The sequence below is a fragment of the Pseudorca crassidens genome, chromosome 2 (assembly GCF_039906515.1).
Source record: "Pseudorca crassidens isolate mPseCra1 chromosome 2, mPseCra1.hap1, whole genome shotgun sequence".
Taxonomy (NCBI): Eukaryota; Metazoa; Chordata; class Mammalia; order Artiodactyla; family Delphinidae; genus Pseudorca; species Pseudorca crassidens.
Window position 1 is genome coordinate 43729071 of NC_090297.1, and position 23600 is coordinate 43752670.

General features: G+C 45.9%; 1 protein-coding gene and 1 long non-coding RNA gene across 2 annotated transcripts in view; one reads left to right on the top strand and one right to left on the bottom strand.

The window, feature by feature from the left end:
- Positions 1–23600, bottom strand: part of LOC137218742 (uncharacterized) — a 39376-nt gene that overhangs the window by 155 nt on the left and 15621 nt on the right. The gene's annotated exons all lie outside the window — the stretch shown is intronic.
- Positions 54–22419, top strand: SHISAL2A (shisa like 2A). Its single transcript, XM_067715872.1, is given in 5 exon segments — positions 54–102; positions 3742–3970; positions 11665–11804; positions 22154–22243; positions 22246–22419. Coding segments are annotated over 5 exon segments (657 nt in total). The 3' UTR covers positions 22395–22419.

Genomic DNA, 23600 nt, shown 5'->3' on the forward strand with positions numbered 1-23600 from the left:
TTTGCTTCTCCAGCTGCGGTGACCTGCAAGCTGGCACCGGAGCCGGGTCGTGGATGCGGAGAGCCATCGGGGAGGGGCGTCGGGCGGTTACAGCTGGAGGCAGTAGGGCAAGGGGAGAGGGGGGTGCTCCACTGCGTCCAGAGTCCAAGGACTCCGGGCAGACCCCTCAGTGAGTGAACCGAGTCCTCACCGCGGATTGTGCCCGGATTCTCAGCCTCCGTGGGCTTCAGTCACCGAGCTGCGCGGCCCACGACAGCGAGGGGCGTTTCTTTCCAGACCCCTGAGGACCGGGCTCCGGAGCAAAGCTGCCAGGTCTAGAGCGCATTGTTTTGAGAACCACGCAGAAGGAGCTTCCAGTTACTGTGACTCACTGGGTGCCAGGCTTCATGCCCTTCCATCTTCACTACTGCCCTAATGCAGAGAGGGAAAGTGACCTGCCTAAGGTCACACCGCAGGTGATTGTAGCTTATTACTTGTATATCCTTAAGCAAGTTACTTAACCTCTCTGGGTCCAGTTTTCCTATGGGTAGAGTGGGTGCAAAATTATGTGTGTATCTGGAAGACTCCATACCAAAGTATTAAGAGATATTTCTACCTGGTGAGGTAATGGGTGATATTTTTTCTTTGGGTTTATCTATATTTTCTAATTTGTTGTTTTATAATAAATATGTACATATTTAATTATTTTTATTTTTATTAAGAAAGTAACACTGCACAGAGTTGTGAGGACTGAAGGAGACTATGAAAAGCACAGAGTTCTAGTTCACAGTGTGTTCTCCATAAATGTGAGTTCTCCCTGCTTACTCTTCCCTCCTACACTTTCCTTCCCCTCTGGTTGGAGACTCTGGCCCCCAGACCTCAGGTTGGGAGGAAGGAGGGGTCTATTTACTAGCTGTGTGGCTTTGGATAAATCACTTGACCTCTCTGAGTCTCAGTTACCTTCCCTGAAGAATGGGAAGAAAAACACCTACCTCAAAGAAAGTTTTCAAGGACTACATGACATGCAAGATGGGAAACTGCCTGGCACATAGTAGGTCTGCAGTAAGTGTCTGTAGGAAGAAACATGACACACATGATGAAGGAACAGGCATTAGAGTAGGTTCTAGACCAGAAGAGATAGAAGATTTTCGCATAGATTCCAAAGAGCCCAAGGGGTCCATTGATAGAGTTCAGCATGGGAGAGGTCCATGAAGTTGTATTGAAAAAGATTACATCCTTGTTTTCACTACCCCTAAGTCAAATTTAGCATTCCCTTCTATCATGCATGTAAGCAACAAATCACAGTAGTATTAGCAGAACCTGTGACTTAGCCACCAATAGAAATCAGTTATTTTTGTATTGCATTACAGTAGCATTATCTTGAAATACTGTTTACACTCATTCACCATCTCAAAGTTACAATAGTTAATAGACGAATCTCTCTATCTCATTATTTAATATGTTAAAAAAGAACTACTTCACAAAATAACTATTTTGATAATGATTCTACATAATTGGTATCCTTTGTAATCCTAAGTAATTTACTTTTTGTAGTTAAAAATATTCTTCTGAATAGGGGACCATAGTTTGCATCAGACTGCCAGGGAGGACCCTTGGCTAGACAGACACGGATACTAGTCTTGCCTGGGCCACTGGCTGCTTTGTGACATTGGCCTTGTTATTTCTCTCAGGGGCCCCATCATCCCTGCTTGGCTCACTCCACAGGGTTGCTGGAGGAACAAATTAATTCTTGGCTGGAAAAGGGCTTTGGAAACTGTTGACAGCTTCCCAATTTTGCCAAAAGCCAGAGCAGAGTGCTTTGCACCTCACAGCTGAATCCCATGTCTCCAGGAGACCCCAATCCTTTCCACAGGACTCCACCCTTTCTCTTTGCTCTCCATCTAATAAAGAGGCCAAAGTGCACCTCCATTAAAGTAGTCATACAGTTCCCAGTTTCCAGAGATTCACAGCCTAGGGGAGGAATTTTCTGGAGGATAATAACAATTCCTTCCAGTTTTCATATTTGACCTTACAGTGACCCTTGAAGACACTACCCCCTCAAAACTCTTCCCTTCTCCTTCAGAGGGTGATCCCTCTGTGGCCATGGTCCCTGAATTTCCCCCTTCACTGCCGTGTCCTGTCATCATCTGCCCGACTGCCCCACTATACAGTGTTTCTCAAGGGCAGACCCAGATCTGATCTCTCTCAGGGGCCCCAGAGCCCAGGTCAATGGCATGGCACACATCAGTATCTGAGGAGCTGACCTGGATGAAGAAAAAGAACCTGAAGCACAGAGAGAAAAAGCAGAGAAGGGGTAGAGCTAGGGCTTGAGCCCAGATCCCCTGATGCCCATGATTTATCCCATACACACTGAAAGCAAGGGATGGAGGAATTAGGGACTCCCAAGGCATCACATTAGCTATTTCCTACTCTATCTACTGCTGTGAGAAATGAGGAGAGCTAAATATTTTGTAATCTTGAGTGAGTCCCTGCCCATCTGTACAATGGGAGGTGTCAGATTCAGTGGCTTTCAAACCTTTTTGACCTGACTCAAAATAAGAAATGCCTTTTACATTGTGATCTGGACCACAGTACACAGAGACACATGTAAATGAAACAAGCATTTTATGGAAGAATACTTAACTTTGCTATTTGCAGTGCGCATTTTCTATTCCATTAATTTTTTTTTAAATGCCAGCTGTAACTCAGTAACTGATTACATGACCCATAGGTCCTTTTCAGCTCCAACACTCTGTGATTGGCTGAATGGGAAGTATTGACAACTAAAGTTCAGCTGTCCCTAGTCCTGGTTCAGTGTAATTGGGCCATACTGTGCACCTCTCAGAGCCTGGGTTTCCCCAGTGTACCCTGAGAGGACAGACAGGCAGTCTCCAAAGGCTTCATACAGTTCCTTCAGACTGTGGTTCTCTGATCCTAGTGAGAACACTGACCTTGTGATATGGAAATGATGTTTGAGAAGGGAGAGGTGTGTTGGCTTTGCTTCCTGCTGGGTGGAGTTACCGTCTGGACATCCACTAGCCCCCCTTGTCCTAGGCCAGTGTGGCAGAGAGTATGAACAGGGGAGCGTGAACACGTCAGTGCATGAGTTAGCTGCTCAGGGAAAGGAAGTGTTAGGCAAGGAAGCCAGATGATGACAACATAAAAAAGTCACTGGAAAAGAGGCTCTGCGAGAACCCCAGAAAGAGCAAGGGCTTGGGAACAAGACAGACCCACGTTAAAATCCCCTGGGCTTTAAGAGCCCTGGAAAATGACTTTAATTTGACCCTAAGCTCTCATTTATAAAATGAGTATGAAAATCCCTGGTCCTCTGGGTTGTTGTGAAGATTAAGTGAGGTCGTGCATTGATCATCCCTATACTGACCCTACTGTGTGGTCCATGGCAGGTCCCCTGTCTGTGTCCTGCACTAGCCTGGGACTGCCCCGCACAGCGCCTAGCACAAGGGCGGGTGCTCAGCGCAGATGTGGAATTCAAGCCGGTGGCTTCGATTCCCGCTCTGCCACCCCGGACATGCGCTGTCTCTCTGAGCACCCAGCGCCCTAGTGTATAAACTGGGAACGTAGTGGGGCCTGTGGGGGACGCTGGCAGAGACGCGGGCGGCTCCCTCCTCCCGGCTCCCGCCCGCCTTCCCGCCGCTCTCCACGCCCTCCTCCTCCCTCTCTCTCCCTCCTCCATCTCCCCTCCTGCCGAGCCCTGTCGGGTACCTGGTCGCCTCCCTCCGTCCTCGGGGACTCTAGGTCTCTAACCGCTGCGTCTCCGCGCCCCTCGCTGTGTCCTCTTCGTCTCTGCGTCAATCTCTGTCTCTCTGCTTATCTCTGCCTCTCTCCTTGTATCTTTCTCGGGCTCAGTTCTGTCTCCGTCCGTTCGTCTCTCGGCGGCCGTCTTCTGCTGCGGCTTCCGCGACCACAAGTACTGCTGCGACGACCCGCACAGCTTCTTCCCCTACGAGCACAGCTACATGTGGTGGCTCAGGTACCAGCCCTGGCCCTAACCCCACCTAGAACCCCACTCCAGTCTTAGCCCCCGTGCTCCATCCTCGGCCCAGCCGCCTGCTAAAGTCTCAGTCCTCATCCAGGTGCCCACCACAACGTCAGCACCGACACCCACCCAGTCGTTACCCTCTCAGGCTCTCGCCCTATCACCAACCCAGCTCCCCCTGCGGCCGCTTCTCCGCTCCATTCCCCCATTTTGACCCAACCATTATTCAGATCCATCCTTGAACCTCACACCAACTCTACCCTGAAAAACCTTCACTTCATCCCCACTCCAAACATCATCATCCACCACCCTCAACCCAACCTCAAACTACATAACAAGCCCCAGCCTAACAGCAAACTCCCATCTTGCAGCCTTCACAGGATACCCAGACTCCTCCCTTATCCAAGTTCCAAACAGGGTCCCCCCCCCATTGCCATCATCAGCCTCATCCCTGACCTAACCCACTCCCCAGTACTTACTCTATCAGCAGCCCTAACCTCCGCCTCAGTCCTCCCTGCAAGCCCACCTCAGCTCTCCTCCTCACCCCAACTCCAAACGTTATCTAGACCTACATTCAAACCTCACTCTCAAGCCTTAATACCTCACCTGATGCTACACCCCAACTCAACCCGAGCCTCAGCCCAACCTCAATTCTTTTGTTCCCCCTCATATTTAGTCACTCTTTCAGCCACCCCTTCCTGAGGCCTTAGCAATGCCAGACCCTGTGGTGAGTTCTGAGCTAAGGCAGAAGACCAAAGACTCAGAGTTGCCTCCAACTTCATAATGAGACAATGACATGATGCCACAGCAGAAGCCAGATTGGTGTAATTTGGGTGAATCCCCACCACAGGACGTCAGTTTCCCCACTAGTTCAGAGAAGCAGGTGGTTAGGCCAGTGCTGACATTCCTGGAACCCAAGTGTGGGACTGAGAGGGTAACAGGTCTCAATCTCTGTGAGTCTCCAAAGGCCTCACCCAGAGAACAGGACCTGACCCTGAGCCTGCTCTGGGAAACAGGCATCAGCGAAAATGGAGTGGGCTGCCTCAGTAGACAGCGATCTTCCTGTCTCTGGAAGTATGTGACCAGAGGCTGTATGCCTGCTGGGTGGGAAAGGACAGTCTGCCTCTGAAACCTCTCTGAGCCTCTCTCTTTTCATCTATCAGATGGGGAGGATGATTTCTGACTAGGGCAAGGACCAAATGAGATCAAGAGGTAAAATCAACGTGGCATATGCCACTAACAATTACAGATATTAGTTTTCTAGACTGCTCAATCTAATTCCAAAGGATTTTCAGATGGCCAGGTTTTCAGATCCTGCCCATTTGGCTGCTGTCACCTGGGGAATTATATTCATATATTCTCTGTTCATCCATATTTTCATTCATTCATTATAGCCTTTGCTTTGTGCCAGGTGCTAAGCTAGGCATTAGAGACACAGAAATCAATGATTCCCTCTCTGAGGAGTTCACAGTCCATTTAAAGAGATATGATGTGCATCTAAAATATAACAATGGAGTATTTGTTGAAGACCCACTGTGTACTTAGTACTGAGCTGAGTATTGAAATATGACAGCGCTGACCTCCCTTTGAGGTATGGAAGCAGTGTGGAGCGTTGGGGCTGGTTAGAACCTGGTCCAAACTTTGGCTCTGTCCCTTATTAGCTATGTGAATTTGGGCAAATTATCTCCGAGTCTCTTTTGTCATCTTTAAAATGGCAATAGTAATACCTGTCTCATGGAATTATTGTGAGGATTAAGTGCAATAATGCATGTGAAAGTGACTAGTGCATATAGTAGGTGCTCAATAAAAGGGAGTTCCCTTTCCCTGGTTCATAGGTGGGGAAAGTGAAGCTCAGAATATGAAAGTGAATTGTCCAAGATCTTCCAACAATGTCATGGTACACTGAGATTTAAAGAACATTACCTAACACCATCCAAGGGCTAGATGCATTCACACATTCACAACCCTGGCACATCTTCTCTCCATCTTACAGATGAGAAAACTTGAAAGAGGTTAAGTTACTATCTTAGAGTACCCCAGTGAGAGGAAGTGGCAGAACTGGGATGAAAACTCAGGCCTGTCTGGTCCCAAGCCCAGGCTTGAGCTGCTGCACAAATGTCTAAATCTAGCCTGGCTCTCATAACCTGCTCTACTCAGATCACTTGAAAAGATACTCACTGACCTTCTGCTGTCTTCTGGACACTGTTGTAGCACTTGGAGACACAGAGATGAGTAAACTCCTCAGCACCCAGCCAGGATCCCATCCCACTACTACCACCCCCTTCCCTATACACCCCTTGGGGTCCCTCTCCTTGCCTTGGACCCTCTTGAGACATAGAGTGCTTTAGTGGCTCAGACAGTGAGCTAGAGGGTTGGATGGGGTGATCTCTGAGGTCACATTGCATGTTGTGTGCTTCCATTCTATGACCCCAAGGGCAGCTGAAAGGTTCTGGCCTGCAGGGCTGACTCTTCCTAGGCATGGCTATAATATGGTTCATAAACATCACAGACAATTGTAAAGTGGAGGAGGGAAACTGGGGTCCTCAGGACATTAGGTGATCAGTATACTCCAAACCGTGAAACAACCCTTCCGGCATGGGATGTCAGAGCCCCTCCATTGCAGGGTGGAGAACATGTTTTGTTCTGGACTCCATTTGGCCCTTTTCATGAAAGCTGGCCCTTAAAAACATGAAAATCAGCAGGTAAACACTGTTTCCTTGGGTACTGCTCAAGAAGAATTGCTGTCTTTAAACGCATGTCTCAGGACTTCCTAGTGGCACAGTGGTTAAGAATCCGCCTGCCAATGCAGGGGACATGGGTTCAAGCCCTGGTCCAGGAAGATCCCACATGCCGCAGAGCAGCTAAGCATGTGCACCACAACTACTGAGCCTGTGCTCTAGAGCCCGTGAGCCACAACTACTGAAGCCCGCGCGCCTAGAGCCCGTGCTCCGCAATGAGAGAAGCCACAGCAATGAGAAGCCCACACACCGCATCGAAGAGTAGCCCTCGCTCACTGCAACCAGAGAAAGCCCACGTGCAACAATGAAGACCCAACGCAACCAAAAATAAATAAATAAAATAAATAAATTTATTTTAAAAAAAAGCATGTCTCAGGAAATGAAGACTCCCTGTGGAAAAGCAGCTGGTGCTATCACATGTCTGGCTGACTTTCCAAACATCTTTATCAGTAGTTCTGGTTTTTTTTTTTTTTTTTTTTTGCGGTACGTGGGCCTCTCACTGTTGTGGCCTCTCCCGTTGTGGAGCGCAGGCTCAGCGGCCATGGCTCACGGGCCCAGCCGCTCCGTGGCAAGTGGGATCTTCCTGGACCGGGGCACGAACCCGTGCACCCTGCATCGACAGGCGAACTCTCAACCACTGCGCCATCAGGGAAGCCCCAGTAGTTCTGTTTTTTATCAGGATGTGAGCCAAAGGCAGCAGCCTTGCTGGAGGGCAGAACTGGCGATCAGGCACTGTATATACACTATCTCATTTAATCTTTATGGACACTTGGTGATATAGTAACTTTTATGAATGAAGAAAATGAAGCTCAAAAGGTGAAGGATTTTTCAACTTATATGTGAGAGAACCAGGATTCACACTTAGAACTGTCTGACTCAAAAACCCTAACAAAGGGGCTTCCCTGGTGGCGCAGTGGTTGAGAGTCCGCCTGCCGATGCAGTGGACACGGGTTCGTGCCCCGGTCTGGGAGGATCCCACATGCCGCAGAGCCGCTGGGCCTGTGAGCCATGGCTGCTGGGCCTGCGCGTCCGGAGTCTGTGCTCCGCAATGGGAGAGGCCACAACAGTGAGAGGCCCGCATACTGCAAAAAAAAAAAAAACCCTAACAAATGTTAGACCATCCCTCCAGTTCTTTCCTAGAAGTCACAGTGGATTACCTATCTTTCAGAGTCATAGATCTGTGAAATCCTAGAAGGCTAGCAGCTCTTCAATCCAATTTCCCACCATAAGCAGGAATCTCTAACTTCATTGAAAGGTGGATTCATCCAGGTCTTGTGCAAACCTGTCCGACAATGGGAAACTTACCACCTCTTGAGGCAGTACATTCACCATGGGAAAACTCTGATCATTTGAGTTCATCTTATACTGAGTACAGATTTTCCCCCTTGGACCCTCCCTTGTTGTTCCCAGCTCTGTCCTTGGGAGCTTGTCCGTCCGTTCCCAGACAGACCATCAGAGCAGTGCCCACTACCAGACTGACCGCTGATCTGGAATATATCCCCCCAGCTTTCTCACCCACTTCTCAAAGGATCCTACTTTTTTTTTTTTTTTTTTTTTTGCGGTACACGGGCCTCTCACCGTGGTGGCCTCTCCCGTTGCGGAGCACAGGCTCCGGATGCGCAGGCTCAGCGGCCATGGCTCACGGGCCCAGCCGCTCCGCGGCACGTGGGATCTTCCCGGACCGGGACACGAACCCGCGTCCACTGCATCGGCAGGCGGACTCCCAACCACTGCGCCACCAGGGAGGCCCAAGGATCCTACTTTTACAGGGCTTTTTCCAGCTAGGTGCCCATGGATGTCCCTTGTAAAGGGTGTGGTCCCAACCTGAGCATGAGTCTTCCAGATAACAGCCTTATAAACAGTGAGTGTACCTCAAGAAAGGAGATAATACTTAGTTAAATAGTAAACTAAAAAGTAGTAAACTAGTCCTAAAGAACTAAAAAGTACTATATGCTCAATGTGGAAAAAGTGGAACGGACAGGAGAAACAAAAAAGGAAAGCAACCATGAGAAATCCAGTGTCTTAGCTTGGGCTCCCCAGAAGACTTGGAAACAAGGATTTGAGGGCAAGTAGTTTATATGACCAGCAATCCTAGAAAATACTGGTACAGGGTGGGGAAGTGAGATGGGAAAGGGAAGGAGCTAATGATGGTGTTACCAAGCAAGTCACCACCAAGGGCCACCAGAGCTTAAACTGCTGAACTCTGCCAGCCAGTGTAGAACATACTCTCAGAGTCATCCCATCTGAGGGCCAGGAAGCTGGGTATTTACATACCAATTTCTTTCAGTCATTGACTGTGTGCTGGTGGGAGAAGGGAGGCATTAATTTTCCTGTACTTTTGACCTGTTCGACGTGCAGACAGAGACTGTTCTGGGCCCAAGAAAGCCCTCAGACAAAGAGATACGTTTGCGGGCTTTTGAAACCCTGGCCAGAATATTCCACAACTGTAAGACCCAATGGGACACAGACAGGACATCCACAGCCTGTGCTACTCCCAGAGACAGCCCGTTCGCATTTTAGTGTATTTACATCCAACCTTACCTATGTTATGTTATGCATGTATATGTTATGTTTATGTTTATTTATTTAAGTTAGGACTACACTATATAATTAGTAGTGGGTCCTGCTTTTTTCACTTAACATTATCTCATCAGAATTTATCCTTACGAAATTGAGCTATTTGTAATGAGGTAGATACATCTAGAGTCTGTCATACAGAGTGAAGTAAGTCAGAAAGAGAAAGACAAATACTGTTTGCTAACACATATATATGGAATTTAAGAAAAAAAAAATGTCATGAAGAACCTAGGGGTAAGACAGGAATAAAGACACAGACCTACTGGAGAACAGACTTGAGGATATGGGGAGGGGGAAGGGTGAGCTGTGACAAAGCGAAAGAGAGGCATGGACATATATACACTACCAAACGTAAGGTAGGTAGCTAGTGGGAAGCAGCCGCATAGCACAGGGATATCAGCTCGGGTGCTTTGTGACCACCTGGAGGGATGGGATAGGGAGGGTGGGAGGGAGGGAGACGCAAGAGGAAAGAGATATGGGAACATATGTATATGTATAACTGATTCACTTTGTTATAAAGCAGAAATTAACACACCATTGTAAAGCAATTATACCCCAATAAAGATGTTAAAAAAAAAAAAAAGAAAAGAAAAAAAAAAGAGTTTATCCTTGATCTTAAATATTATTTGAAAACATGTTTTTAATGGCTCTATACTATTCCACTGCAGGGATATCCAATAATTTATTTAGCCTTGGGAAAACACACTCTCCAAAGCTCTAAGGTGTTTCTGTTTAGTGGAAGTTAGCCATCAGCTAGCTGGGAGTGAAATCCAACAGAAATGGCAAAGGCAGGACTCTGAGGCTGGGCTGGGGGTGGTGCAGAAAAGCTGCAGGAATCACAGGCAGAAAGGGCACAAAAACAATCCTGGTGCTACCTATCCCCTACTATTGGGAGAACATCCCACAGTGTTTGGCGCAAAGTAGGGACTCAATAATAGTTACTAAGTGCCTACTATGTGCTGGAGCTTGTACAAGGAGAGAACAAAGCCAGTTAAACATGGTCTCAGTCTCCCTACAAAGAACACTTGAGGAACATGTTGAACTTCTATGCACCAAGAATATTACATATATCATTCATCCTCACTACCACCTGCGAGGTGCTGTGTTTTGATCATTCTCACTTTTCCGACAAAGAAGCTGAGGCTCAAAAGGCTAAGTAATTTCATCAAGATCTCACATCGAGTTAGGTACAGACCTGGGTCCTAAACTAGGTGGGTCTGTAAGAGTTCCAAAGCTCTCTGTTCTTTCCCTACCACATTGGGCTGCCTGACCAAGTAGGAAGTGCTAAAGGCCCAGAGTAGGTGTTCTGGCTGGGTGGGCCTGGCCTGGAAGAAGAAAGGAGAGAGAAAGAGGACCAAGGAAAGCGTTGAGGAGGAGACATTTGAGATGGGCCTTCAAGGACAGGTGAAATTCTGATGTGGGGGGATGATGGGAGAGATCATGTGAAACAGGAAAGACAGTGGACCCCAAAATGAGCCAGAAGGTAGTTGTATGGAGACCAGGTGACCAAGGCCTGACTTGGGGCAGAGGCAGTGAAGTTGTGGGGTGAGGGACCAGCAGCAGGGAGATGTTCTAGACATGGAGTCCACACTGGTGTGATGACCCACTAGAGACTGGGTCAGAAATTACCTTGAAGCTGGAAGGACAGCGGGTATGGAACTAAGGCCTGCTATGTGTCTTGATTTTTGATAAATTTATTTATTTTTGCCTGCGTTGGGTCTTTGTTGCTGCGTGCAGGCTTTCTCTAGTTGCGGCGAGCAGGGGCTACTCTTCATTGCAGTACGCAGGCTTCTCATTGTGGTGGCTTCTCTTGTTGCGGAGCATGGGCTCTAGGCACGCGGGCTTCAGTAGTTGTGGCACGTGGGCTCAGTAGTTGTGGCTCACAGGCTGTAGAGCGCAGGCTCAGTGGTTGTAGCGCATGGGCTTAATTGCTCTGCGGCATATGGGATCTTCCTGGACCAGAGCTTGAACCAGTGTCCCCTGCATTGGCAGGCAGATTCTTAACCACTGCGCCACCAGGAAAGTCCCTTGATTTTTAAGATACAGCAGTGTGGGGAGGGCTCTTTAAGATCATCTCTAGCTTCCTGGGGTGGGAGCAAGTTGAGGAAAGGAGAGGAGAAGAAAGGGAACACATACTGAGTCCCAACTACATGGTGACACTGAGCCATGTCAAGTTATGTATGTGGTGAGTACTTGCCACATAGTTGATGCTCTTTCCCATGCTTAGGGCCAGAAAAACTGTTTAAGGCAAGGAGAGACGAACAAAAGTTAAAGTCAGCTGACTCCTATAACACCTACAATACTTCTCTTATAACAGGCTGCTTCCCAAGTCCTTTCCTGACCCTCTGCTCCCTTACGGTTTTCTCTCCCCAGTATTGGTGCTCTTGTGGGCCTGTCCATAGCAGCAGTGGTCCTCCCGGCCTTCATTGTCACCGCCTGTGTGCTTTGTTACCTGTTCATCAGCTCAAAACCCCACACAAAGTTGGACCCAGGATTAAGCTTACAGACTACAGGTGAGAAAGAGGTTACATGATTTCCTTGTATTCAGCAGGTTAGCACCTTTGCAGAGGGGAGATATTTAGAAATTATGTTCGGAACATTTGCCTCAAAAGTGTTTCTGGAATATTCTGAAGCAGCAGCACATTTCTCAGGAGGTTCATGATATGAACATTTCCATCCCAAACTCTTCCATGTGCTCATTGTTAATCAAAATAATTTGATTATAGTCAGCATCCTATTTGTTACAGGAAGATGTTATTAAACGTCCTACAATATATAGGACAGCACCCTACAATAAGGAATTATCTGACCCAGAATGTCAATAGTGCTGATGTTGAGAAACCCTAGAATAGAGACTCCAGAAACAGACTAATTAAAGAGTATAATAACATGAATAAAATGTTTAATTTTAAAAATGAGGGAAATATTGGCAAATTTGCCTACATCAAATACAAATAGACATCAAATACAAATAATACAAAAGATACCATACATAAAGTTAAAAAACAAGCAGTGGACTGCAAAGATATAAATACACACACACGGTCAATCCTAATTATTTGCAGATTCCATACTTGTGAATTTGCCTACTTGCTAGAATTAATTTGTAACCTCAAAAAATCAATACTTTCAGTGTTTTTGAGGTCATGTGCAGATGTGGATATACACAGAGCAACAAAAAATTTGAGTTGCCCTATCACACACATTCTCAGCTGCGGTTGAACAAGGAAGGCCATGCTCTGCCTTCTTGTTTCTGCTCTTATACAGTAAACAAGTGTCCTTTTCGTGGTATATTTAGTGCCACATTTTTATGATTTTTGTTGGCGGTTTCGCTGTTGAAAATGACCCCCAAATTAATGCTGAAGTTCTGTCTAGCATTCCTCAGTACAAGGCTGTCATGTGCCTTATGGAAAAAATACATGTGTTCAGTACACTTTGCTCAGACAGGAGGTATAGTGCTGTTGGCCATGAGTTAAATGTTAATGAATTAGCAATATATATTAAATAAGGTGTTTTTAAACAGAAACACACACAAAACAAAGTTATATATTGATTGACTGACAAAAATGTGACCAGAGGCTCACAGGAACCTAACTTTGTATTTCCCCAAGGAGCAATAATTCAGTATTCGCTAATTCAGTGTTTGTGGTGACTTTTTAGAACATAACTACAGCGACTAATGGGAATCAACTGTATCTAAAATAGAGACAGGATTGATATCAAGAATATATAAGTATATCTTTGAACAAGTGAGAAAAACATAATCCACTAAAAAATACAAATGCCCAACACACATGAAAAGATGCCCAACCTTACTAATAATCAGGAGAATGCAATTTAAGAATGACATACCTTTTTTTAAAATGATTACATTGGCAAAACTCCAAAAATGGATCACATTAATAGTGAGAAGGTTACATGGGGGAATGGATACTCTCATATACCACTGATAAGAATAAATTGGTAAAACCACTTTGTAGAGCAATTTGGCACTATCCATTTAAACTAAAAATGTACATACCCTATAACTCAGTAATTCCACTTTTCTAATTACCTGCCTTAGAGATATAGTTGCACTAGGAGAGGACTTGTAAAGATGGATTCCATGACAGCTTGTCACACTGGAAACAAACTAAATGTCCATCAGTAGAGGAATAATAAAGTATGATACTGCAGTTAAAAGGAATGAATTAGCTCTAAATAGACCACCTCATTTGCTCTTCACAATAACCAGGCAGAGTACAGAACTTATTACTATCCATTTTACAGATCAGGAAACTGAGGCCTCAGTCACCTAGTGAGTGAGTGACAGAGCCAACTCCACCTCCACCTTCCTTCCTCTCCTTATCCCTGTGCTGAGAAAGGGAAGTCCCTACTTTATGCCAGATACCATTTGAAACTTTACATGCACTATCTTGTCTAATTTTCCAAACTACCCCAGTGAGGTAGGTGTTATTATCACCCATGTTACAGATGTGAAAACCAGGTTCTAGGGAGGTCAGATAACTAGCCCAAGGGGTCACAGTTTGTAAATTGCAGAGCTGGAATTCAAATATGTGTGTTTTTCTGCCTCCAAAGTCCTACTCTTTCTACCTCACCAGGCCAGGTGTGTGGGGTGCTTCTGCTTGTGCCCTGCTCCCCTCATCTCTCCCCACCCTATCCCCTGTAGCCTTTCTAACTCAAGGGAACACAGTTCACCTGTCCGTCGATCCTGTGAATGAAAACCACCCTCCTGCTTTTCACTGCTCAGCTACCAGCTGGGTTATTCAATTATTCAGTCACCAGGGTTTGACACAGCTTGTGTTCTTGCTATTTGCTTCCTATTTTTCAGATGGAAAATGCATTTCCTGACTGTTCACTAAATGACAGTTTTGGGCTCTCTCTGCCTTTTGCCCAAACTCAGCTCTTAGCACCTCCCTTTTTTCTTCATTAAGTGCTGTCCTCTCCTTCCTCTGAACCCACAGCATCAACCCAGGAGCCTCTTGTCCCTCCTGCATCTGAGACGTTTACAGGCCGCTACCTTACACTAATCAGAGCTTGCCCCCTTACACAGACTTTCATCTGTTTCCATCTCCTTCTCTGGTAGGACATGTAGAGAGATCATTAGCCCCATTTTACAGGGGAGGAAATCAAGGCTTAGCCAAGGGAAGTGAATGGCCGAGTCTACACAGCTGGTGAGCATGCACTGCTGGGATGTCAACCCCGATCTCCCGACGCTAAAGCCCACACTCATTGCACATGGTACCTGGGGTCCTGATCTCTGAGTCTGGGGGCAAGGACGGGATGGGGAGTTCCTTGGCAAGAGCAGAGTGGAAATAGAACAGAGCTTCTGAAAATAGGCTCCTTCTGCTGCCCAGATGGTCTGTACTGTCCCATTACCCCCACCCTACCCCATCCCTCAAACTTGGGATGCAACAAAGACCATAAACTTCTTTCTTCTCGTACTTTGTGAGGAACTAGCTTGATCAGAAGGCTGACCGAGCTTCTACGTTTGTGCTAGGCACTATGCCAAGGACTTTAAACATATTATCCCATTTAACCCGTTCAACTACTCTACCAGGTGGTTATTATCAATCCTATTTTACAGATGAGGTGAGTGAGGTAAGTGTGGAATGATATTCCAACCTAGATACCTTTAATAAGAGACAAAAAGTGGGGGAAAAAAAAAGGAAGACAAGAATTCAGTTCTCATCCTCCTCTGAAAAGTGTTGGTGGGGATATCATTAATCAGCCATTCTCACTAATTCATAGGGCTCCTAGAAATCAAGTCTGATGTTCTCACTGTATCAATGGGTTGCTGAGGCCCAGAAAGGGACATGCATATGCCCAAGGTCACCCAGGCAACTGGCCAAGCCTTTGCCTCCTGGGCCAAAGATCTTTTCCTGTAGCAGGTGCTCTTACCTTCCAGGTTCCACTTCCTCAGAGCCCACTGCTTTTTGTTTTTGTTTTTTTTTTTTGCAGTACGCGGGCCTCTCACTGTTGTGGCCTCTGCCGTTGCAGAGCACAGGCTCTGGACGTGCAGGCTCAGCGGCCATGCCTCACGGGCCCAGCCGCTCTGCGGCATGTGGGATCCTCCCGGACTGGGGCACAAACCCGTGTCCCCTGCATCGGCAGGCGGACTCTCAACCACTGCACCACCAGGGAAGCCCTGCTTTTTAATTAACCACACTTGGGGAGGTAGTACCTATGACCCAAACAAGCCTCAGTGATGGGTCAGTCTTGACTCATCTCCAAGCAGGGAGAGAATCTGAGAACTCCTTTCCTGGCTGGTCACTACAGGCTAAGACCCCAGGTAATGGGGGGACTGGCCAAAAGGTCCCTGGAGAAAGGTAGGAAAGCACAACCCTGGGCTGGGGTGTCAGAGAATCTGGCTCTAATCCTGACTTTGTCACTCTCATCGTGTGGCCTTAGGCAAGTCACTTCTCTCTGGGCCTCAGTTTACTCTGTAAAATGTGTACAATAATACCCACCAAGAAAGCTGTAAACCTAGAGGTGATGCTTACATAGGAGCTACTTAGTCTCTGATACATGGTAGACTTTTAACAATGAGTAACCCTCATTTTTATTATTATTAGGCACTTAGATTTTTACATGTTAGTCTCCTCAACCTGTCTGTTAATATCTCAAATATAGGAACCATGTCTTAAGCGCCTTTGTATCCCCAGCACCTAACAGAGTTCCTAACCTATACTAAGGGTATGCTTGCTCTGTGGAAAGAGCCCAAGCTTTGGAATGGAGCAGAACGGAAAGTGTATCCTGGATCCAATACTTAATACCTGTGTCAGTGCTAACCTCTGTCTGGGCCTCAGTTATTTATCTATAACATGGAATAATAACACCCACCCTCAGAGAGTTGTTAGGAGAATCAGATAAGATTGTTGTACCGGTGTGTTTTAGCCAAACATGGATCTTATTGTAACTTGAAAATTGAACTTTTTATATTTGCCTTTAGGCATCCTCCTCTCCAAGTGCCTCTTGGCTAGCACCTTTATAAGAGAGAACTCCCTCCCCCAGGCTTCCGGCACCACTGAGGGACTTTAATAACTTTCATTATATATTAGCCAGAGGAAGAGGCAGAAATATATATGCGTACTCAAGAGCTGGACCATTGCCTATTCTGCTGGTTTCCCTGGAAGGGAATTGAAGGGTTGTGGAACTGAAGGCCCTGGGATACATATGTGAGGGAATCCGTGGGATCTGGGAAAGATAATCATATAAAAAAGACATGTTGGGTCCACAAGTTCAGTATGAACCTGCATTGTGATGTATCTGCCAAAAAAGGGTGAGTGGAAGCTCAGATTACATTAACAGAATTATAGAGTCTGGAAGCAAGAGAATGATGGTCCTTCTTTACTCGCAGTTGAATAGAATGCATCAGCTGTCACAGCTCAGAGGTAACATTTTAGCATCCACTCCACAGGTTCCCAACTTTGGGTTCCAAATATATCACCCAAGGGTCCCCAAATATAGCAATGAGGATTCTTGAGCAATTTCCAATATTTCAAAGGTTTTACTGGGACCAAGTTTCTTTGTTTTAAGCTAGAATTATATTAGTCCAAGGAGGGTAATTAGCACGGGCTCTTTCCTGCTAATCAGAACTCTTTAATAGAAAATGGGAGGGGGGGAGCTAGTACCTAATAAAGGCAGTCTATTATACAGACAGAATCCTTTACAATTTGGAATTCCAGGGAAAAGAAAGAGTAAAACAAGACCAGCCCTACTTTCTACCCCATTTTATAGAATAGTAACTGAGATCCAGAGAGGAGAAGCTAGCCCAAAGTAGCACAATGATTTAATATCAGAATGAGGATTTGAGGCAAGGTTTTATAGCTCCTAGAAGCCCAAGGATTCCCCCTGAGCCCTGACTGCCAGCTGCTCAGAGACCCACAATTTCAGAGGAACTTTGACCAATCAGAAGGTGATCAGAGGCAGGTGACCAGCTTGGTCTGAGAAACAGATTATGTGAGTATCGGCTGAAGAGCTGGGGACATTTGGCCTCAAGCAAAGGAGTCTCAGGGTTCACGGCCTAGGACCTCCAGTCTCTGCAAGGCTACCCTGGGGCACGAGGAAGAGACATTTTGAGAGAAGCCAGAGAACAGAGTTGGGATCAGTGGGGGAAGCCTTAGGAAGGCAGATGTTGATTCAATAAAGCTGGGTCTTTCTTAGAATAAGATCTGAAATACTTTTGTAAAGCGGGCCCTCATCACCATAGTCGTATTTAGTTCATCAATTGTAACTCTTGGTTTAAAAAAAAAAGAGCACCCCCAAGCCTGGAAGGTAACCAGGAAAAGGCTAAATGTGGGATTCAGTGAAAGAGATTCTTGCATTGAATAGAAGATTGAACTAAATCCCTGTACCAAATGGAATGCCTTAAAATGCAAGCTTAAATAACAAAGGATCCCAAAGAATCTGCAAAACAGGCACAGAGAGATGCACAAAACAACCTCCCAGACCTAATAAGTGCATTCAGCATGGTCACAGTATGTAAGGTCAGACCCAAACATCAATTGTATTTATATATACCAGCAACAAACAACTGGAGACCAAAATTTTAAATATAATATCATGTATAGTCACTCTGAAAAAAATGAAATACTCTAGTATAAAACTAACAAAACATGTACAGGAGCTATACGATAAAAAATACGAAATGCTAATGAAGAAAAGCAAAGAAGACTTAAATAAATGGAGCTAGAACACATATTAAAGCCACAATGAGATACCACTTCTCATCTATCAGAACCCTAAAGTAAAAACACTGACAATCCAAGGTGAGGACATGGAACGACTGGATCTCTTATATACTTCTAGTGGGAATTAGAATGGTATAGCCACTTCCGAAGACAGTTTGGTGTTTTCGTAAAGTTAAACATACTTACTACATGTATTAGTTTCCTATGGCCACTGTAACAAATTACCACAAACTTGGTGGCTTAACATAATAGACATGTATTCTCTCACAGTTCTGGGGGCCAGAAATTCAAAATCAGTTGTACTGGGCTGAAATCAAAGGCTCCATGGGCGAATCTGTTCCTTACCTCTTCCAGTTTCTGGTGACTGCCAGCATTCTTTTGCTTGTAGCTGTATCACTCCAATCTCTACCTCTGTCTTTACATCACTGTCTGTGAGTGTCTATCTCCCTCTGCCTTTCTCTCTCTTTTTAAAAAATATTTATTTATTTATTTGGTTGCGCTGGGTCTCAGATGCAGCTCGTGGGCTCCTTAGTTGTGGCTCGTGGGCTCCTTAGTTGTGGCATGCATGTGGGGTCTAGTTCCCTGACCAGGGATCAAACCCTGACCCCCCTGCTTTGGGAGTGTGGAGTCTTATCCACTGCACCACCAGGGAAATCCCTGCCTTTCTCTTATAAGGGCACTTGTGGTGGCATTTAGGGTCCATCCAGATAATTGAGGATAACCTCATCTCAAAAGCCTTAATTTCATCACATCTGCAAAAACCATATAAGGTAACATTCACAGATTCCAGAGATTGGGACATGATATCTTTGGGGGTCACCATTCAGCCCACTATACCATACAAAACAGCAATCACACTCCTAAGTGGTCCTAGAGAAATGAAAATGTGTGTCTGCACAAAAACCTATATACAAATGTGCATAACGAATGAACTGTCAATACACATAACAACTTGAGTAGATTGCAAGGTATTAAACAGAGTGAAAAAAGCCAATCTCAAAAGTTGTACACTGCATAATTCCATCTATATAACACTTCTTAAATGACAAAATGATAGTGTGGAGAAGAGGTTAGTGGTTACCAGAGTTAGGTTTAGGAGGAAGGTATGACTATAAAGGGATAGCATGAGAAGGTTTCTTTGTGGTGATGGAACAGTCCTTAATCCTGATTGTGGTAGTGATTATATAAATCTACACATGTGATAAGCTTTCATAGTACTATACACCAAAAAAAAAGTCCATAAAAAAATGGGTAAAATTGAATAGGATCTGTAGTTTAGTCAATTGTACTATGTCAATGGCAGTCTCCTAGTTTTGAAATTACTCCATGGTTATGTAAGATGTTATCATTGGGGAAAGCTAGGTGAAGGGGACAATGGAACTCTCTACTATTTTTGTAACTTTTTGTGAGCCTTAAATTATTAAAAATAGAAAGTTCAAAACAAAACAAAACAAAAAAGGAATTTTTTGGCTCTGTAGAAGAGAAGTCCAAAAGTAGGATGAGTTTTAGGAATGGTTTCAATAGAAGTTCACAATGTCCTCATGCTTGTGGCTTTTTCCTCTGAGGTTCTCTCAGCTCTGCCCTCCATCTTGTGTTGGCTTTCTCCTCAGACTGATTTTTCCCATGGTAGTAAGTTGGCTGCCAGCAGTCCCTGGGACTGTGTGCTTTTTGTTCCCATCTAGCCAGGAGGAGAAAGAGGGAGCTATCTCTTCCTTCAACCAGGAGGGAAAAAAAGGCCTGACCTCTACCCTGATTGGACTACCTCAGGTCCTGTGCCAACCCTAAACCAATCACTGAATCCAGGGAAATGCTATGCACTGACTTCTCATCCCTGTAGCAAAGGAACAGGACTACTTGATGGGCTGGGATCAATCAGGGTCCCCTGCTGGAGCTGAGATGGGGCCAATCCTACCCAAACATAATTGCTATTACTGGGTGGGAATAGGTGGAATGGATGTTGTATAGCCAAGTCCAATGTCCCATACAGCCTCCTTTTTTTTTTTTTTTTTAAATTTAATTATGTATTTATTTTTTGCTGTGTTGGGTCTTCATTGCTGCGCGAGGGCTTTTCTCTAGTTGCGGCGAGCGGGGGCTACTCTTCGTTGTAGTGCATGGGCTTCTCATTGAGGTGGCTTCTCTTGTTGCAGAGCACAGGCTCTAGGTGCGTGGGCTTCAGTAGTTGTGGCACGCGGGCTCAGTAGTTGTGGCTCACGGGCTCTAGAGCACAGGCTCAGTAGTTGTGGCTCACGGGCTTAGTTTCTCCACAGCATGTGGGATCTTCCCGGACCAGGGCTCGAACCCGTGTTCCCTGAATTGGCAGGCAGATTCTTAACCACTACGCCACCAGGTAAGCCCTACAGCCTCCTTCTTGAAATTCACTCTTTCCTTGGTTTCAGAGGCACCATTCATCCTCGGTCTCTTCCATCAATGGGTTTTAAAGCATAAGAGTTTTCTAGACAAAGAAGGTATAAAATGTCATTCCAGGCAGAAGAAACAGTAAAAGCGGAGACCCATAGATGTGAAGGAATGGATCCATTCAGGGAAAAATGAAATTTTGGTATAATAAAGCATAGAGTTCTTGAGGGAAGAGTAGTAGTAAAAAAGCTAGAGAAGGGGTGATGGGGCTAGTACATGAAGAACCTTGAATGCACCTCAAGGATCACAGGTAATGGGAAGACATTGAATGCTTTTGAGAAAGAGCAGTACATGGACTCACTTCACCTTAGAAAGATCTCTCTGGACTTCCTTAGTGATGCAGTGGTTAAGAATCTGCCTGCCAATGCAGGGGACACGGGGTTCAAGCCCTGGTCCGGGAAGATCTCACATGCCGTGGAGCAGCTAAGCCCGTGCGCCACAACTACTGAAGCCCGCATGCCTAGAGTCCGTGCTCGGCAACAAGAGAAGCCACCGAAATGAGAAGCCCGCGCACTGCAACAAAGAGTAGTCCCCGCTCGCCACAACTAGAGAAAGCCCGCACACAGCAACAAAGACCCCAAACAGCCAAAAAAATAAAATAAATAAAAAGATCTCTCCAGCTATAGCCTGGAGGGTGGACTGGAGGGGACCCAGCCGAAGGCTGTTTTTCCTGGGCAGAAGAAAATGAAAGCCTGACCTAGTGTGGTGGCCTTGAGGATGGAGAGAATGGGTGGATACGGTAGATAGTGATTTGGTGGAATCAACAGGACCTGGTGAATTGCTTGACTTTGGAAAGGGGGAGGGGGAGGAGGTGTGAGAGTTGACTCACATTTCTGGCTTGAACACTTGATATACTTTTTATCCAAGAAGGCAGAAATGCTTAATTGTGTGAAATGCTCCCGATAAGCCAAGGGAGACAATAACTTATAAGTAACCATGGGATTCAGTGCCTTCTGTTGAGGGCAGAAACCAAGTAAGCTGCAGCAGAATAAGTCATGAATGGGAAGTGGGATATGATAAGGCCAAGTGAGCTTCCTATCAAGCTCAGTCATAAAAGGGGGAGAGGATTAAGCAGCCAGTGAAGAGACTCATGAAATCTATTCTTAAAGCAGAGAATAATACATGCTTTTAAAATTTCCAGCACTTCCCTGCAGGCTAGCTGTGTAGTAAGCCTGTATCTTCACCTATAAAATGAGTGTTTGTTTGTTTGTTTTGTTTTGTTTACATCTTTATTGGAGTATAATTGTTTTACAATGGTGTGTTAGTTTCTGCTTTATAACAAAGTGAATCAGTTATACATATACATATGTTCCCATATCTCTTCCGTCTTGTGTCTCCCTCCCTCCCACCCTCCCTATCCCACCCCTCCAGGCGGTCACAAAGCACCGAGCTGATCTCCCTGTGCTATGTGGCTGCTTCCCGCTAGCATATATACACTACCAAATGTAAAATAAAATGAGTTTTTAATAGTACCTACCACACAGGTTTATGGTGAAGGTGAAGTCTTCATATGTACTAACAATTGTTTATTGTCTGTCTCCCCCATTAAACGTTAAGGTCATGAGAAACATTGACAGCTCCTAGTTCATGATGTGGTATATTGTTAATGAATATTTGTTAAATGAATGATGCATTTAAGACTCTGAGCGCAATCCTGCCCACGGTAAGCACTCAGGGGAGTTCAGCGCGTATGATCCTGATGGAGAGAAGGGCTGCAGGAGGAAGCCCCATGCCCTCGGCTTGCTGTTTTCCAGACCCTGATGAGCTACTGCCTGACCGCCAAGGTGGGAACATGGGCAATTCAGTGGAGGTGCCAGGAGTGAGCCCTCTCGGGCAGAGTCACCCTTCCTGAACCCATGGCCGGACTGCAATGGAGAGCAGGCTGTGGACCCCAAACGCCTCCTCCAGCACTGCTTCATGGCTACAGTGATGGCCGGTGACATTCTGGGCAGCCCTGAGGAGGCCCCTGTCCCCAATCTAGACCCAGCTCCATAAACACCAAATAAATATTTCTACACCATCCTCTTCTGGATTCTCTCTTCTTGGTAAAAAGGTGGGGCTGGGGATAATCAAAGGGACTTTGGAACCTAGCGGCATAAATGAGGGCTTTTCCAAGCAAACCCACTCAGGTCTTACTGTGGATCCAGCCATAGTGCTCTGCCTGGCCCATTGTGGGCCGAAGGGAGTTTAGACACGGGTCCCCGGTAAAATGGTCGTAACGACTGCAGGCGAGCAGGGAGAAGCCTGGGGCCTGTGGAGGCTCAGAGGAGCCCCTCGCCTAACCTGGGGAGTCAGAGAATTCGGACCTGGTCTTCCTGCCACAGAGCAGATGTACTTAGGAAGCCCAGGGAAGATGACCAGGACCCAGGGGCAGGTGACTCGTGCCCCTCCAGCAGCTCTGTGTCGCTCCTGGAGTGAGTCCCTTGCCAAGGAACAGAAGGAGAGGGAGTATAGAGTACATACACAGGGCCCAGCCATGTTTAATATCATTCAGTTCCTCAGGTGAATGAAAGAGTGAACGATCGCGTGAGTGAGGGAACGAATGGTTAATAGGCTCCGCAGTGTGGCCTGGATAAAGTCCCTTAGTCTATCTGAGCCTCAGTTCCCTTGCAGGGTCGTGGTGAGTGTTCAATGAGTTGATGGATATGAACTCTCTTCCTAAACGTGGAAGTGCTACAAAAACTCCAAAAATTATAGGTGAGTGTTTTCCAATATAACTTAGTAATTAAGAGCAGGGACTCTGGAGCCAAGTGCCTGGTTTAAATCTGGCCCCTGCCCTTACTTGCTAGGTAACATTTGTGCCTAATCATCCGTACAAGCAGGGATAACAGTAATATCTATCTCGTAAGGCTTGGGGGAGGATTAAATTACTTAGTCCATGCAAAGCATCACACTTAGAACAGTGTTGGCTAACGGAGAGCATTGTGTTAGCTATTATTATTGGGTTTTTAAAATATTATTAGTCTGATAGCAAAGGAATCTTAGGGCAGGATGCTGACTGCCTCCCCTCTCTCCCAGCTGCTCTCCTTATCTCAATTTTGGCAATGGCTTTAGGCTTTGCCTTGGGGGCGCAAGGCAAAGATGGGGAGACTCAGTAGCCACTGAAGGCAGTTCTTGACATTTCTGACAGTGATACGACTCACTACTGGATTTGGCAACAGTAAAAGGGTCACTCTTAGATATCTGTGCATGGGGCCTGCA